The sequence below is a fragment of the Megalops cyprinoides genome, chromosome 2 (genome assembly GCF_013368585.1).
Source record: "Megalops cyprinoides isolate fMegCyp1 chromosome 2, fMegCyp1.pri, whole genome shotgun sequence".
NCBI lineage: Eukaryota > Metazoa > Chordata > Actinopteri > Elopiformes > Megalopidae > Megalops > Megalops cyprinoides.
Genome location: NC_050584.1, coordinates 12,595,860 through 12,613,658, shown reverse-complemented (window position 1 = coordinate 12,613,658; position 17,799 = coordinate 12,595,860). Strand labels below are relative to the sequence as shown.

Genomic DNA, 17,799 nt, shown 5'->3' with positions numbered 1-17,799 from the left:
GCTGCTGATCAGTATCTTACCTGGTAATGTGGAATTGATGCAGACCCAAAGTTCATTCTGTAAGGCAAGGAAAGGTCACAGAAGCAATGAAGGCATGTTTGAGTTCACAGAAACACATCAAAAATAAAGCAACAGTTAAAAGTTAACTTAAAAGCTCAGCTCAAGTTCAGGTGTGGTTAATTAATATGCTTAACAGGGAAATGCATTCTTTTCTGTGAAATGAAAAACAAGAATCTGACAAACATCCCTGCACCATTATCTTTAAATTATCATGTATTATCATATATTTACATAACAGATGCCTGTACACAGTTTAAGTTTGTATTTGCCAAATGATCCCTTTCTGCAGTTTGACATTGTGCTCAATGGTGTGTGTGTGTGTGTGTGTGTGTGTGTGTGTGTGTGTGTGTCATAAGAGAATATCCTTGTCTGAGACGCTCCTGTGTTGTGGACTTCTGTGCTTTCCATAAATGTTGGTTCTCATCCCTAAAAATCAGAGGTTTCAAAGACTCTCCTTCCAGTCAACACGGAGAGAAGGATAAAACCGAATGCCCACGTCCAAACAGCTTGTAGGTTTCTGTGTTTGTGATTTTGTGAGAGGTGGACCTCAGATCCCGCCGCATCTGCTCAGAAGTAATCAGCTCATTGTTCCTGGTGGTGGCTTGCGGCTGGAATTTTAATTCAACCAGGTTGCAGAACAATTTATAACATGACTGAGCTCTAATGGAATAAATCATTTAAAAAACAGACGAGACAAGTTCTGTGGTAAAATAACAATTAAGAATTCATAAAGCAAACTTCTTCGCTTGGCAGAGCGTACGATGTGGGAAAGCACAGACACACAGATAAAGTGCCGTGTGAATCATATTCACCCAACGCACGGGACTTTGATCAGATAATCAACAAAATAAATGCGATACTGTTTGAGATTAATTTGTACGTCACTGGTAAAGTCCTTCATGTTGTCTGGCACATGAAGAGAGAAAAAGCAGTCAAAAACACGATCATCTGCCCTGAATCCCAAGGGAAAAAACGTTTAAAATGAAATCCAAACATTAAGAGACAGATGAAACGCAAAAGGGTACGACTTAGGTCTGCATTTGACCGTGGCAAGAGATCTGCACTACTTCCAAAAAAAAAATCATACCTTAATACTCAGTAATAATGTTCTTTCACTAGTCAGACGTATGTGAGATTTGAGGGAGTAGGAGATTCTCACACTTCCCTGAGACGGATTCAAAATCAATCTGAAGCGGCCTCAGCGCCTCAGAGCCAGCGACAAGGCCAAATAAAACAGAAAATGTTGACTTGCGTGCTAATTACAGGCTGGCCCTGATTGCAGGTCTCTTTGAGTGCAAATTGAAAACAGCGTGAGGTACCAGGTTTGTAATTAGCCATGGATGGGTGGGGAGCGTTCAGCCTGATTTCCAGCCGTGATCTTTGATACTCCGTCACAGCTCTGGCAGGTGTGATGGACTTGTGGAGCCCGCCCCTGCCAGCCATAACAAGGCCATAGCTTTACTGCAGATACGGCAGCCATTCACACATGCCTTCTATAGTGACGCCATTTGCTTTTGCAGACATTTATCAGTCTTTTATGGCCAAAGCTAACAGGACAGCAGGGGAAAATGGGCGCTTACCATAGATTCTGGGCAATAGCTTGGTAATCGCTGCAGCAGGTGCTTCAAACGGGACTCGCTTTTAATGGTGGAAAGCTGCAAATGGAAAGAGTTGTGAGTCATTTGCTAACACATTGCACACAAATCCTGAGGGTGTCCTCCCATTAAAAAGCTCTCTGTGAAGATCAGTGGCTAGAATTTGTCACCCTTGGAATAAGTGGGGAGGTGCCTTGACATTTTGTCCAATGAGCACCAACTCCTCAACTTGAATTCCTTGTGAAAGGAACAACTCATTTTAACTGCTACCAGCGTTATTTTATGTACTGTCAGCCAAAGGTTCACCAATGATGCAAGAGACCGATATCTGCACCAGACTGAATTCAGCACAGGGATGATGAAGAGTTAATAGAAGTAAACGTCCTCTTATTTTTCCTTTGGGTGTATGGAATCAACACCGAACTTCGCAACGTTTGTTGTTAGTTGCAGGACCGTTATATTCAAAGTGTGTCAAGGCTTCGCTCACAGCCCTGCTGAAAACCAAACAGCTTTTGTAGAGATCATTACGACTTACGGCTTACGGGAGAGTGGAGATGATGGGTGTTGGGGGATGGCTGTAACACTCATTAATGTCACCAGGGTTATGAGAACTGTGGTGTGCCAGACTTTGGTCTGGATACCACTTACAGAACGTGAAATTAATCTACAGAGACTGACACTAAATCAGAAACGGTTCAAAAGACTAGACAAGACAACAGTGAGTGGTTTCTGATATGTCTTTTTTTCACTTCTGGTCCTGCTCTATTTCAAAATATTTCTGTAATAAAATGCTATTAATCTTAATAACGGTCCACTCAACAGTGCCGCTGCAGGACTGGTGGTAGATATCCACTGGAATACACTTCAGAGCCTTTTAGCAGCTGGCTGGAGTATGGCTGGCTCAAGAGCTGATAATTTTTGGAATAAGAGCAGAAAAATTCTAATCAGGGTCAAAAATAGTGTGCGTTCTTTCATTCTTTGTTGTGTCTTCACAGTTTGTTTTTTGTCGACAGATTGCTTCTTTTTACAGGCTCGAACTGAATGCAATCTTAGTGAAACGTACCATGGTGTGCTTGTTAGGTTAGATTCATAAACAAATGTGTTACAGACTAACAGGTCAGGGGAGCAGTGTAACACTGGTTTACAGATTGTTTTTGAAGTCCTCTGATAAACTGGACAGGGATGGTACTCCTTTCTCTTACCCATCTTTGCCTCCCATCTCTTAGGGCTTTATAGCTGTCAAATTTATGGACTTCACAAGGAGTCTAATGGTCTTTAATGCATTCTAAACGAGGTCTTCAATCCTCATATAACATGGGGTAAGATACAACAGTGATTGTTCGACAGGAACCGCAACATTCCTGTGACAGTCGTACCAACGCTTTCCTTTGAACACAGACTATGTCATATCGCAGAGCGTTCAGGGACGAAGGGCGCGTCCACACCCGGCCCCTTTCACGAAACCCCCGACGCACCAAAGAGTCATTTTGCACAGTCACGCTGTCCTCACACGTGTGCGCCGCACGGAAAACACTGGGAAGCAGTGATTTCTTGGAAGCCTCTCAAAGAAATCTGCAGAAGGTTGCAAAAGAAAGGCCCCGGCCATGAAAGCTAATGACCGCCGCTGCCCATTTATTATGCTTTTTACCATTTAAAAAAAAAAAAAGATACAAATGTGGGCCGCCACACTAAAGATGAATGGCCCCCTCCTTTGGGGCGAACCGGCCCCCTCTCATCAAAGCAGCAGCCGTCCATTAGGAAGAAATGGCAGGATGATTACACACAAACCCGCAGCACATCCAGCCCCCTTTCTTCACGGCACTGCTGAGCCCTTCTGCGGACGCTAACAAGACGGGCATTATTCCGGCTTGCTCCGTCCTCCACTCTCCTTCTGGCAGGTGCAGCACGGGGACAAGGGACTCGGCTGCCCGCGCCTGGGACCGCTGCCACCGCCTGAATGAGTCACTTTCATTGGAGGGGAGGGCTCAGATCTCCAAATTACCCCACCGCTGCGGGCCGGGGGGTCAGCGCTGAGCCGTGGGCGCGACACTTTTTCGGCGGAAAACGGCCTTTCAGATTTCTCTTTTATGTCCCGCGTGAAAGAAGAGCGCTCTGACAGGGAGGAATCCCTGAAAGTCTGCTTGCTTGGATTCCTCCTTAACAATAAATCTAGAGAGAGTAAGAGGGAGAAGGAGAGAAAGGAGAAAGAGAGGGGGGAGAAAGGAGAGAGAAGGAGAGAGAGAGAAAGTGGGAAGGGGAGAGGAGAGAGAAGGGGAGAAACAGAGAGGAAAGAAGGGGAGAAAAGAAAAACGAGAGAAAGGGTACGAGAGAAAAGATAAGGAGAGCAAGAGAGGAGAGAATGGAGACAGAAGGGGGAGAGAGGATTGAGAAGGGGAGAGAGAGCACAGAAAGGAGAGAGAGAGAGAGAGAGAGAGAGAGGAAGAGACAGAGAAAGGACCAGTACTACCTGCCCCTCATCCACTGGGAAGAGAAAAAGCTTTTACCATGAATGGTGCTCTCTCTCTCCCTCTCTCAGCACCAAACTTCAAAAGAAGGGTAAAGGTTCTTCAGCAATTCCATTTGAAAAAGGATACATTTTCTACAGGGGCCAAAACTGAAACATTGCTCTGACTGTTCAATGACTACACTTCACACTCTTGTTCTGCTGTGGCAAATGCCCATTTCGGGCATGTATTCCCTTTGATAGACCAGTTTCAGCTCAAGTCACTACAGACAGGGAGAAATGAACATTTTAAAAAAACAGCACTTTTAAACTGGCAAATTAATTACCATACTGTATATTATACACTCTATTACATCTGTAATTAAACCTTCCTGACCATTTAAATAAACCCAAACAAATGCTTGATATAAAAAATTAACATTACACTTTGTTGAATCAAACACTGAACTGAATGACTGAATGTAAGAACAAATTGTTTAAAATTGTTATTTTATTCAGATAATAATTCAGTGCTTTCAGGTACTCTGTCCATTATTTTAAAACAATGACATTGACTGGTCCGCATTGACAGTCATTTGTATTTTATGAATGTGACATTTTAGCATCACATGTAGAGGCACTGATGATATAACCTGGCCATTGGCCTGTTCAGATAAGAACCACGGCAGTACCTCACCTCTACGAGCCCCTGGACTCCTGAACTCACACTTAGGCACAGTCCCCCCTCCCCGAACAGTGTCCATATTTCAGATGCATTAATTTCAAATAAACTTTTAATCTACATTTCAAATATGACCAGTGAATAAATTGATAAATACATGTTGAGAAAAAAAATGCAGACATAAATACATATGAAGAATAAACACATAATTGAAGATAATTGAAGAAATACAGATTATGAGATTATGAGATTATTTATTTACTTATTCATTGCTATTTTTTTAGTTCTGTATTTCTACCTTCGATATGATAATGATGTAATCTTGTCTTACATGGCATAGTATACTCAAGAGTATGTGCAATTACTCTTGCTTTGGAGTGACAATTAGTGAAGGCATACGTTCTGCAAACAACTGCAAGAGACTAAAATATTCTGGCCACAAGGACCGCATTAAGGCAAGCTTTACAAGTATCTTACCTTATTTTCACACCATAAACAGATCTTTAGCTGGCTATCCAATGGCATGGATAGACACGACTCATTTGATGAAAAGTTCTGGCACAGATTTTGTATATATTCTATATAACCTACCCTGTAGCCTTAGTTTTTACACCGCAAGGTGTCTGCTGTTGCTCAAGATCTACCATTCACTGTGCTTCCGTACGACATCAACCTAGGTGATGGTTCTGGTGGACTTGCTCAGTTTGAGGTCTCTGTTGCTAAGTCAAGACATGCAGGCAAAACAGTTATGCATGGGCACCTAGGATGGAGCACCTACAGTCCTTAGCTAGCTAAAGAGCTTCTGTGTGATGTTAGCATTACTACTGCTGATTTTATCAAATTGACAGGCACGGACAGAAAAAAATTAAAGTTATCAAGTTGGTCCGCCACATCCCGTAGCATTTGAGAGAGCATATTCAGAACATTCACAGCAGCTACAAGGAATACAGCCACTGTGCATTTTTGTTGCTAATGTCTGGTATGCCACAGGTTAAGATGGCTCACCTCATTAACATACTGGACACAAATATAGAGAAATAAATAAATGTAGAATTACAGAAATAAATAAATGTAAGGATGCAGAAATAAAAATTTACTTATTCATTTATTTCGATTTATTCTCAACATTTACGTACTTATTTAATTAGTAGCTGATTTATTTTTAAATATTTCCTTCAAATACCTGGGGTGTAGGAGGTGGGGGGTAGGGGGTCTTACGTGTGAGGGCACTCACCTGATCGCAGGCTTCTCTACATGGTGAGAGATCTGTGGCATGGTGACAGCATGAGGAATCTGTTCAGGGGAGACAGACAGGCCAATGGAATTTAGTTTGGTTTCAGTCCTCCCTGCTGCGTTTCATCCTATGTGCTGGCAGCATGAACCTCAAAACCCACCCAGAAGAATTCAATTTACTTGACTTATGGAGGTGGTTTCATTCAGTATTAAAGTAACAGGGTAACCACAAAATACACAATGCAAACATACATAAAACAGATTTTTCTTGCATTTTAGGTTAAAGCCAGACTGCAGTGCACTGCGCTGGCGTTTTACTTAAAGCCTCTTAGAGTCCAATGTGTTTGTACCTGGAATGCTGCAGTGACCAGCAGACAGTGGTTCATTATTCAAAAAGCAGGTGAATGAGGGTTGCGTAGGGCCTGCCGAGGCCTAGTGGAAAAATCCTACACACACACACACACACACACACAGAGCCTGGCACAGTGGGCAGTGCCGCTGTGGACCACCTCAGAGAGACAGAGGCACTGTAGTGATCCCCCTCTCCTTTTGGGTCACCCTCCAGCTCAGCTTACAAACCATCATCCAATCCTCCACAAAAAAAAAAAAACTAAGGACCCCACCCCTGTCACATGTGTAGGAGATGTTGTATGGCAGCAAATTGCCAACTTCTGTTAACTGTGCCAGAGGCAGTCGCTACAAAATGGAAATCTTGACCACATCACAAGTGGGTTATAATGGTCACAATACACCTAATCAAAACACAATACACTGGGGCCTTCCATCTTTGTTATGACTGGTGTCTCATGACTCATCACATAACTAGAGAAGAACGATATGCATAATGTATATGCACGCAGACAAAACCCTACGGCGTTTTAACACCGCTGTCCGTGTGAAACACTTCCTCGTTAAGATTCTAGAAGCCCTCTGAGTTGTTGTTTGTCATTTAGAGGCCTCATCAATAAACTGTTTTTTCCAAACTATTAACATATGGTAAGTCTGTCAAAAAGAGTTCACGCACCACATGAAGAAAGACCAACTTTACCCTCAGGGTAGGAAAGTCTGGCCTTCCAAGGAACAATAGCCATAATCGAACACAGAGAGGAGGCACCGAGAGGACGGCACAACTGTGCACAACACACACTGTGTGCAGAATATCTCTAATGATCACAAAGGAAGATAATTCTTAGAAAAATATATTATCATCTGTTTATACATCTTGGGAAAACATCATCATTATCAGAATTGAGCCCTCTCAGACGTCCTTTCATCTAAGACCAGACACTGTCCCCTTCTGTTTACGTCTCTTCCATGCTGGACGCTTTCATCAACTTGATTCTATCCGTTTTTCTAAATGTAGCTCCCATGTCGGGCGATGCTCTAAAGAACGGCAACAAACATCGCTTCTCATATCGAGATGATGCATTTGAGGCTCTAAGTGCACTGTTTTCCCGTCTAATGTATCTCAGCATGTCTGGTCCAAGTCATTAGGCCAGGGATGAAGGGTCTGGCTGTGTTCTGTTTTTAATCCGCAGTCAGACGAGAGCCCGGAGCCGAGGGGAGTTTTGGCTGTAGGATAAACCAGGAACGTTGCCCCCTTTCCTCCTGACAAATGAGGCTCCCAGTGTTTCTGAATCTGTCCAGCTGCTGTGTGAGCCTCTGCCTGCTGCGTGTGAACCGCACCAAAAACTGGACCAGAACCACAAACGCTTGCAGGCCAGAACCTATCGATGTATACGAAGAGGCAAACAGTAGTGCTGCGTCGGCTACCACTACTGTTCCGTCAGACAGGACTGGTGCTGTTTGCTCAGCCGCAGAAAGCATTAATGTGGCACAAATGTTACTCACAGGTGATGGTGAATTTAAAATATGCGGCGCCAGCACAACATGTGGTGCAAACAATAGGTAGGAGGTGCCTTAAGAACAAAACAACTTTTTTTAGTTCCCTGGAAAATTCCATGCAATATATGAAATTACAGCTTGACAGAAGAGTTTGGTTGGACACATCAAACACATACCATGGACCATGACAGGAAAATGGCTGGTACTTCCAGCTGAACCCTTTCCACAAGAAAAACTGTTCCTGAGCTGTAGCAGTGTACAAGTAAACATGGAGCAAACTCCCATCAGAGCAAACTCCAAGAGCATGCACACTGGATCACACCACAGGAGCGCACTACCAAACTGTCACTAGCTTTCTGTACAGTTAATTAATCCAAATTCAGCCAACCAACTTTGACTGGATTCAACTTCTAAAGAGCACTTTGGAGATCACATTCCATAAGACCAAATAATGAGATGAGATGTCCCATGGGAACATTTTAAATATAAGGAAATATCATGTTAATCAATATAAATAATTTGATCAAGAGGGAACAATAAAAAGGTAATGAAAATCAGATACTGTTGGCCGAGTAGTAAGGAGTCTCATCTTTCAACACCATTTTTCCATGTATAAGTGATTATTAGCAGTCAGCCATGAGCAGTGTCATTTAGGGGGCTTGCCCTCAGTTGAGGGCCTGCTCAGCGGCACATGAATAAGTAGTGATGTGAGGGGAGTGGAACCAGAGGGAGGGCCTCACATCTGGAGCTGCAGAGGATCATGGGAGGGGAGGGTGGAGTGAGAGAGGGACTCCTTCTCCCCCTCTCTCCTCCACGCTCTCAGAGCTGTGCTCCACTCGGACTCCTTGTTCCGTGGGGCCTAAGACGCGTTCAGTCACCATTTACGCTCACATCCTGACCAACACGTGCATGCTGTCTGGGGGGGCTGCTACTGTGTCCTTGTTTTGTGAAGAATAAAAATAATGCCACCCACAAGCCACATCAAAGGAATTCGCTGGTTCACCTCCCCCCCCCGCTCCCCTCTCCCCCCTCCTGTCCCGACCAGCCCCCCTCAGATGGGCCCCTGGGACACCCCTCCCGCCCCCACCGCCGCTACCCCTCCTCTCATCTGCTTTGCGGTAAATTGTTTGCAGCGAGAGAACATAACGGAGCACCTCCGTGCGCGAAAAGTCTATAAAAGTAAGCATTTGATGTTCTGACTCGGAATATCTGGCAGGAATTAAAGCAACTTAAAAGGGAGGCACTTGACAGGCTGGCGAAGCTGATCAAACGTGAATGGAAACCAGACCCAGTGCCGGTTTACAATTTGGGACGTGCCCCGGCGCTGGAGGGTCGGGGCGGCTCTGGATCCCATTTTACTCAAATGGCGCGGTGAGGAAACGCAGGCCCCCGGATTCTGTTTGTTTGTCCTCTCATCTGCGTTTCGCGACGGGGGGGGGTAAACAAACAATCCAGACGGACAACTGTTGTTCCCGTCCTCTCCCGCGTCTCGCGGCGTTTTTTTTTTCGCCAGGCTCGGGGCCGCCTTCACACACGATCGGCGGGTTCTTACCGCGTGAGGCTTGCGGGGCCCCTCGGCAGCCGGGGAGGGAGAAGCGCTGCCAGATTCCAGCAGACGGCAAACAGGCCGTGCCCGATGTGTGGGCGGCATTGTTCAAGTCCCCCTCAGTTATTCCGAGCGCACGTTAGCGGCCGCGCAGCTATGCGCTCCGCAACGACAGCTAGCTACCAAGCGCTCGCCTTGCCAATGGGAGGCCAAGCCACAGCCTCGGCTGCTCGCCTCTTAACGAGCTGCCATTTTAATTACACAATTGGAGGTGCAGTGGACCATTTAGTCACAACCACTGCTTCCAGCTCCTGTGTGATGCATGGCCTTTGTTTTTCTACTCCGAGTAGAACACAGGACAATTTGTTTGAGCCAAACAAATTATGGTAACTGAAAAAATTGATAAAAGCCATGGCAACGGCGCTGCTGCAGTTTTTCTGTCCTTTGTTTTCACTCTGGTCTTTATGTTTCCTTCCTGCAAGAAAGTGTAATTGGCTCAATGGCTCACATTATGTAGCAAGGGCACGCACCAAGTGACATACATCACGCATGCACCATAACAGCTGTTGAAGCAGTCAAAGCGATGTGCAGTCATCTCTGCGCTTATATCGAGAGAACTTTGTGTCGGAGCCCAGAAAACATCATAAGAGTAGGTATCTACTGAAAAAGTATGTTACACCGAGGGAAGAATGGCTATTACTGATAAACATGAAACAGTGGGTTAAACAGTTTATGCAACGCTGCTTTTAAAGCCAAAGGAGCAAGGGCCCACATTCCCCCTGATTTAGAGCCCTGTGATTTACTGTGGGACATGCAAAGCCCGAGTGGAAGAGGTGTGGGATAGAGCAGGTCCGAGGGCAACACTTGCAGGCGGTCAGGAGGCACTTTGATGGGGTCAGAAGTGCAGGCTGGACAGGTGAGCCACGTGAGAAGGGGGGGCCCAGTGCCAGATGATGCAAACATGGGAGTGAGTGTGTGTGTGTGTGTGTGTGGAAGACGGTTAAGAGGGAGGTATGGAGGTGGGGGTGAGGACACACAGTGGTGGGTGAGATGGCTGGAAGGGCCGAAAGAGAACAGTGAGGGGTATTTCTGACAAGTTCCAAATAAATGTGAGACAGAGAGGGCAGGGTTATCATCTGATAAGATATAGAGACCAATAAAGACCACTTAGGGTAAGAAAGTCACTAATGAGAATGGCCATGGATCTTCAGCTAAAAAATAATGACGTAAGTCACAGTTGGGGCTCACAAATACACTATATGGACAAAAGTATTTGGCCACACCTGTTTTTCAGGGTTTGGGCTAGGCCCCTTATCTCCAGTGAAGGGCCATCTTAATGCTTCAGCATACCAAGACATTTTGGACAATGCTATGCTTCCATCTTTGTGGCAACAGTTTGGGGAAGGCCCTTTTCTATTCCAACATGACTGTGCCCCAGTGCACAAAGCAAGGACTATAAAGACATGGTTTGATGAGTTTGGTGTGGAAGAACCTGACTGGCCCGCACAGAGCCCTGACCTCAACCCCATCGAGCACCTTTGGGATGAACTGGAACGGAGATTGCGAGCCAGGCCTTCTTGTCCAAAATCAGTGCCTGACCTCACAAATGCTCTACAGAATGAATAGGCACAAATTCCCACAGAAACACTCCAAAATCTTAAAGTATACATATTTGAATACAATGTCATTACAATGTAATGGTCAGGCGTCCGAATACTTTTGTCCATATAGTGTATGTACGAATGTGGGGGGTGGACAAACCTAACACCAGTAAAAGTGGCAGATGTTGAACAACAGGGCGGTCTTTCAGGAGAGGATGCCCGACGAGCTGCACTGGGGAACCATGCGGCCTGTGTTCAGGCTGACCAGCTGGACAGTCACTGGGCTGGGTCCCCCGTGACTGTAACCCAGCAGGGCACTGGAGAGTGGAGACAACAGAACTCAGCATGCACTTCCACAAAGAAGCAGGAGGACGTGTGCGTGACACGCCTCCGCTGCACTGACACACCACCCTGCCTCTCTGAAAGCCAAGACTTTGGTATTCATGAAACAACACATTTCCAGATTGATCTGCTTCATTATGATGCATACATGGAGGGTGGAAATACATCAGTCAGACCTGACACAGGCTCTTTTTTTTTTTTTTTTTTTTACGATGAAAGAAATACTTTGATTTTCTTCATTCGAAAAAAAAAATTGTTTCAGTATGGATTTCAGAGGTGCCAACAAAACCCTTGACCAAATACATCCAAGCATCTGAAATACAACCAAGCAAACAAAGACAGAGCGAACAAAGGGACACTCAGTTCTTGGCAAATTTTGAATTATACTGACGTCACAGCTTCTGAGCTCATTTTCTGTCGCTATGAATAATTTGCCAGTGATGAATCAGTGAGATTCACTTTGACATGGGGCCATGACATTATCATTATCTTCAAAAGCTTTAGTGCAGACATTTGTGGTGCTCCCAGACCAGCACTGCGGAGGGTGTACATGGGGACACACCTACGTGTTAGGCCTTATTACACTTTGCATGTGAAGTGGGAAAACAGCGAGCTTTAATCAGGAAATCCAAAACACCAGTATCATCCCCTTTCACAAGTGTCCATCAGCACTACCCATTAAGCTTTCCGAGTCCAGTATAAACTCAAATAGCAGCTGTGTGGCTTCATAAATCTCACTGTCCACACCAAGGATTCATTTTGATCCCTCACTCCTGGCAGCAGAGACTGGAGTGTGCTCTTTTTAGCTGACCACCGACCATACCATTTGCTTAATAACCCTGTCCCGTCAAAGTGACAATTTTGCAGAAGACCGAGAAGGCTTGGCTTTTCGGCAGAGTGTATTTACGGGCCCCACCACATCTCTGGAAGTGAGAGAGCCCTGTCGACTGTAGGCTTACAGTGGATGCCCATCTCCAAATTGCCACCATAATATGGAGACAGGGCTGAATTTCAAACAGAGGGTACAGTAATACCTATGTTGTGACATGGAGCCTCCAACAGCATCTCCTTAACATAAAAAGTCAGGTAAAATTCAGCAATGGTCAAAAATACAGCCACTTCCAGCAAGACTTTCTTGTATGTGTGTTTGTGTATTTGGTCTAATTTCTCCTGAAGCACGCACTAAGAAAGACACCGTGCCAATGTGTTTCAAGGAATTAAACCAGGCCAGCAATGTACAACAAAATAAATTGCCATGGTGTAACTTCACATACCTTTCCATTCCTATTACACAACCGAAAACAAGGCACAAGCAAAACAATTACCCCTTCCAAGTATTAGAAATGGAGCGGTAAAAACAAAGCTCAATGTGACCTGTCCTTTTTCTCTTTTCTGTACTGCTACATTCTTAACTGGGAGCCTGCAGCCTCTTGGAAAGAATTTGCCTTCCGGTCAGAGTTCACTTCCTGTGACTGAGGTCATCCTGTGTGAATTAATGCAAAGCTAATGCAAGTAAAGGATGTTCCTGGGTCGAAATGTTTTAGAAGGGTTTCCTCCACATTTAGGTTGTGAAATTTTCTTCCTGTTGCAGATGGCAACTAAGCCCTCAATTTTATTATCGCTTTTGGAAGCTCCTGAATAAGAAGTGAATAGCAGGAAAAGAAATGATGTCCCACTATTTGAAATATATTTGGAAGCCTGAAACTATACATTCTAGAATGGGGCCTTCTTCAGAAGTGCTCAGCGGTGGCCAAACCACTGAGAAACTCTTAGAAAATCACTGTCACTGTGTATTTATATATACCTCTGTGTAAAGTTTTTCACGGAATCTTGGGTCATAATTCACTGGCTAATAAATAGAAAAGCTTGCACTTTGAAGCGACAGGGAATTACATCACACTATTGTCATTTGGCAGGTGCTCTTATGCAAAGCGACTTACATAGTGAATCTAATAAAGTGGCATGAAAAGCTGCACAAACAGGAAACCACTAACCACACATAAGCAAACATCAGTGATAAACATTACCATAGTGCTGATATCACAAATGTGTGCCTAAACAACACAACATAATGCAAAAGCGAGCATCTTCCCAGGTTTATGCTTCCAAGATGCTTCTGAGCTTCTTCCCAAAAGAAGACAGTTTGTGGCAAAATTCACGCCAATACTTTGCAACGCTTATTTGGGCTACGACGTACACAGGAATCTCAGTGACGGTCATATTTCATGGAGCATGCAAACAGCTAATTCGGAATATAACCGTAACCAGGGTAATGACCATTGTGCAGAACACTGTGTGCATGAGAATGTTAGTCATAGAATGCCCTCAGCTTTTGGAATGAAGACAGGATAGGGTGTTGGTTTAGAATAATGACTGGTGAAGATATATAAGGATGACAGTCACAGCACTATAATACCAGTATGTGAATTCTAGTGTGTTTTAAAGGTTAGAACGAAGCGTTTCTTGGTACAAAACAGCCTGCGCCATTGCAGTACCTAGACATGTACAGTGAAACAGAGATAAGCTATGAATCACAAAATCTCTCTTATTTTAACCAACCTTTTACAACCTGACGTAAAAGACGCTGGAGTTTTCTCAAAGCCATTGCTCAAGAGAGAGGTTCCAGCTATTCAAAATAAGGGTTATGCCTTTGCTGCAGCACTTTGATTCTGTGAGCCAATTTGCGATACAAAAACACGGTGCGAGATTCAAATCAAAGAAACTCAAAGGGGGGAATTTGTGAGATCTCTTTTTCCACTTGCCTTTGTTTTTTGTTTGTTCTCGTAATGCTTGCGCTCACTTGAAATTTACCTTGATCAGGAAAATCCTTATCTCTGTCCTTCAACCAAACCAACAAACAGATGGAGGCACACAATATCTCATCATGCCATCTCAGCCAAGCAACAACTAAATTATCAAAACTTAAATGACAAAAAAATAACACCTGCATTAACCCATTTTCCGATCAAATGGCTTGTTCAGACAGTCAAGGCGGGCAAACAACACAATGTCACAACACCCCGATTTTGCCCATTTTTCATTCCAATCTCCATTTTCAAACAGTGAGTGTCTACGTCTTGCCAAAGCTCCTTTAGGGTTCACACACCGTAAACACCTCAAACCGAAACTGTTGCACTGCCCACCCCATGGCGACTTTCTATTTAATCTTAAAACTGTGATAATATTTATCTCTGTCTCTAGAACATGTCTTAGCATGCTACAGTGAGGTGACATGTCTCAGTATAATGCAAGTCCGTGTCTGCACGTGTGTATATACCATGTGTATACATGAATCAACCACTGAGACACCTGTGTACAATGGCTGCTTTTAGAACAGATGTTGAAAATACCCAGGCCTCCAGGTGCAAAAGACTTCTAAACTGAGAGTTCCATCTCCGTTTTCCCTGTTACCTATGAAGCTCCTAACAAAATGATGTTCTCCAAATAAACCACCAATTTTTTTCAAGGAAAATAAATAATTAAAGATAATGAATCGCACATGTACAGGTAGAAGGGGGTGGGGGTGGGGAAGTTGGATCACAGCAAAACTTTCTGGCACAGGATCAAACGAAAAAATATCCTACTCCATTATTTACCCACTGCTCTTAATCCCCATTCTCTGGGGGACACTGTCAAGAGTCTGGTCTCAAATTATACAAATTAACGTCCTCTGTCCTCTTAAAAATGATAGTTTACAATAAATCTAACACAATCTAACACTCTCAATTTCTTATAAACTGCATCAATTCCTTGTAAATTAACTAATGCCTCCAAAAGGGCTATCCAAATGCTGTTTTTCTCATTCAGATCAAAGGAACACTCAAGTAATCTCAATCTGTTTTGTTAATAATAACAGTTCTGGTACTGATACCAATCATTTTTACAGTCAATTAACAGTAAATACTCAAGTAATATTTTATTTCAATAGAAATTATGTACAAATCCAGCAGAACACTGGAGACAAAATCTGGGTTGCATGAAGCATGACTTTACCCAATTGATTCACAGAAAAACACTACATCTTCTGTGTTAGGTCATTAACACATGTTAAAAACAACTGAAAACAGGCTGGAGGCTTCAATCGCTAAAATTCCTTACCTAATAAAGTGTTGTTAAAAGACAGCATTAAAACACCAGACATAAGATACTGGAAAACAATACGATACAATCTCAGAAAACAGTCTTTGTTTATGTGTATCAAGGAGAAAAAAATACTCAGAAGTTCTCATTAACCTTCAACTTCTTTTTTAATGGAGCCACATTATATTGCAATCAAAGACAAATATGTTTGCGCTGGTTAGAAATTAAGAGGACACTTTATTAAATTTGCCTTGTTTGTTTAAATTACAGCTGGTAAACTCAAGATACGGTCCATTTGCACTTTGATAAAAGTGGGCTACCCTATTCAATACTTTCATAGATATGTGAAGCAAAAAATTAGACAACACTACTAAAAAGCAAGCCACAAACAAGCAAAATACAAGATGGAGAGGTAAAAATTTTAACTGAGGCAAAGCTTCCACTTTCATGTTTCTCCCAATGTCCCCGAGTTTTACTTGAAAGACGTTCAATTGGTTTCAGATGTATGCCACATTCAAGCCTCAACAGTACACGGGAATAACATTGTATTGGGGCTGGATGCAATGTGATTAGTTACCTTTAAAGGAATTTGCGAGCGCATATGTCTTTAGAAACTTCTACAGACTTCTCGAAGCGGGGAAGGTTATGCAGACAGTTATCACAAAAGGGATAAGCGAACGCCCGAAATTAAATAATCAGCTGAACAACCCGGGTCTCACGTTCTTCAAACGAGTAATATTCTGGTTATTTCATATTTAGGCTACATGTCGATATGTCTGTTCCAAAGAATTTCCCACGTGCGTAGTTTTCGCTCTCTTTTGATCAAACTGCTCCAAAGCAATGTGGGTCCCCGCTTATGAAGCTCTGAACGCAGAATTGTCTTTTATGTTAGCTCCATACTGTGACAGATGTCTCATGTCAGTAACTCTAGAGCGACATTTACCCGGAGAAATCCACATCCTGCGCGCATGTGGACAAACACCACTTTTCAAGACTTCAAAGCCTTCAGAACCCCAGATGCGAATTTATAGCCCCTACCCTACCCTACCCCCACCGACAAGCTGTTTTCCTCCACTTATTTTTAGAAAGATTCTGGTTTAGAAATGACATACTTAAATCTTACATTTTAAAACCTAAAGTTAAAATCAATGACACATTTAAAGAGTGTGCACGGAAAGTCAAATTGTTATCTAGCCAAAGAGTACAAAGCAACAACCGAAATTTATTTTCAAACATTTACATAATAAAATAAATAGCATATTTACGAGTAAAAAAAGAAAACAGCAACTTTGAGATTACTGAAGCTGCTCTGACACATTCCACTACAACTCAGCGTGGTGGATTTACTAAAGCGGCGATTGTTTCCACTGCAACAGAATCCCTTAAATCGGCGGAGGATAAAGAGCCTCATAAATCACAAATTTTAAACTATCGGATGGATCGTGACAATAGAAAATAATCTGAAGTGTATGTTTTGCTTATCACAACTGAAAAACTTGACATGAATTATTAAATATACTATTTCTCCAGAATCATATCACTTAACACTGGAATTAAGAAAAAAATTCTGTTTTGAAAGACTGTATCAAAAGTAAACAGAAACTCAAAGCGACTGTGTAAAACTGAACGCAAGCAAGAGTTACTAGCCAAAAACTTACATAGTATGTGCCGGTGATTCATCGCCAACTAAGAACTCGCTCGCTGTACAAGAGTGCCATCTCGCATAGTGAATTGTCAAAGTATTACCGTAATACAACATTGAAATGGTAACTGGAGGACACCAAGGAAAAAAATCTAAAGAAACTAACCTGCCAACGGGTTTTTTTGTAATACGGTGTGCATATGACAATGGGCTATTCACATGAATGTTTGTTTTCCTTATTCATAGGACTGTAAAACGGTAACTGCCCGAGATCTGTTGCTACAACTAGAGCTGTGTGAAGAAGCGGTTATCGACACGCTCAAGCTTCATACAACTCAGTGCAGACCTGAAAGCACCACGAAGAATCGAACTTTCGCCGATAGAAAACCTCTTCGTGTTGGACGAAGTATACTTTATTAGTGCTATTGTATTTATAAAAGGGCCTTGCGCGAGTAAAAAAGAGGTACAAAACAAACGCGTAGCTACCCCAAAAATCAAGTACAGCAAACTTACCCTGAGCATGAACGGAATCGTGGATGTTGAAGGCGAGAAAAAAGAAGATCTCGATACACAGAAACATCTTATTGAAATCCTAAAGTGCATTGTGAAGGAAAACATAAGTAAGACTGCGCCGCACTGACAAGCTCCATGAGACCATCTCTCTTGGGTATCTCAGCGTCTGCAGTTCTCCAGCGGTACACACAGGCCGAAATTCACTGATGAAGCTGGC

At 43.2% G+C, this 17,799-nt stretch overlaps 1 protein-coding gene across 1 annotated transcript in view; it reads right to left on the bottom strand.

Annotated features, from left to right (window-relative positions):
• reck (reversion-inducing-cysteine-rich protein with kazal motifs) overlaps positions 1-17,799 on the bottom strand; it is a 44,112-nt gene extending 26,313 nt beyond the window's left edge. Inside the window, exons 1-4 of the mRNA XM_036522228.1 lie at positions 17,583-17,799; positions 6,015-6,073; positions 1,641-1,715; positions 21-57 (exon numbers count right to left, since the gene is read on the bottom strand). Of these exons, the coding sequence (XP_036378121.1) occupies positions 21-57; positions 1,641-1,715; positions 6,015-6,073; positions 17,583-17,649 (238 nt within the window). The 5' untranslated portion in view covers positions 17,650-17,799. The remainder of the gene's footprint in view (positions 1-20; positions 58-1,640; positions 1,716-6,014; positions 6,074-17,582) is intronic.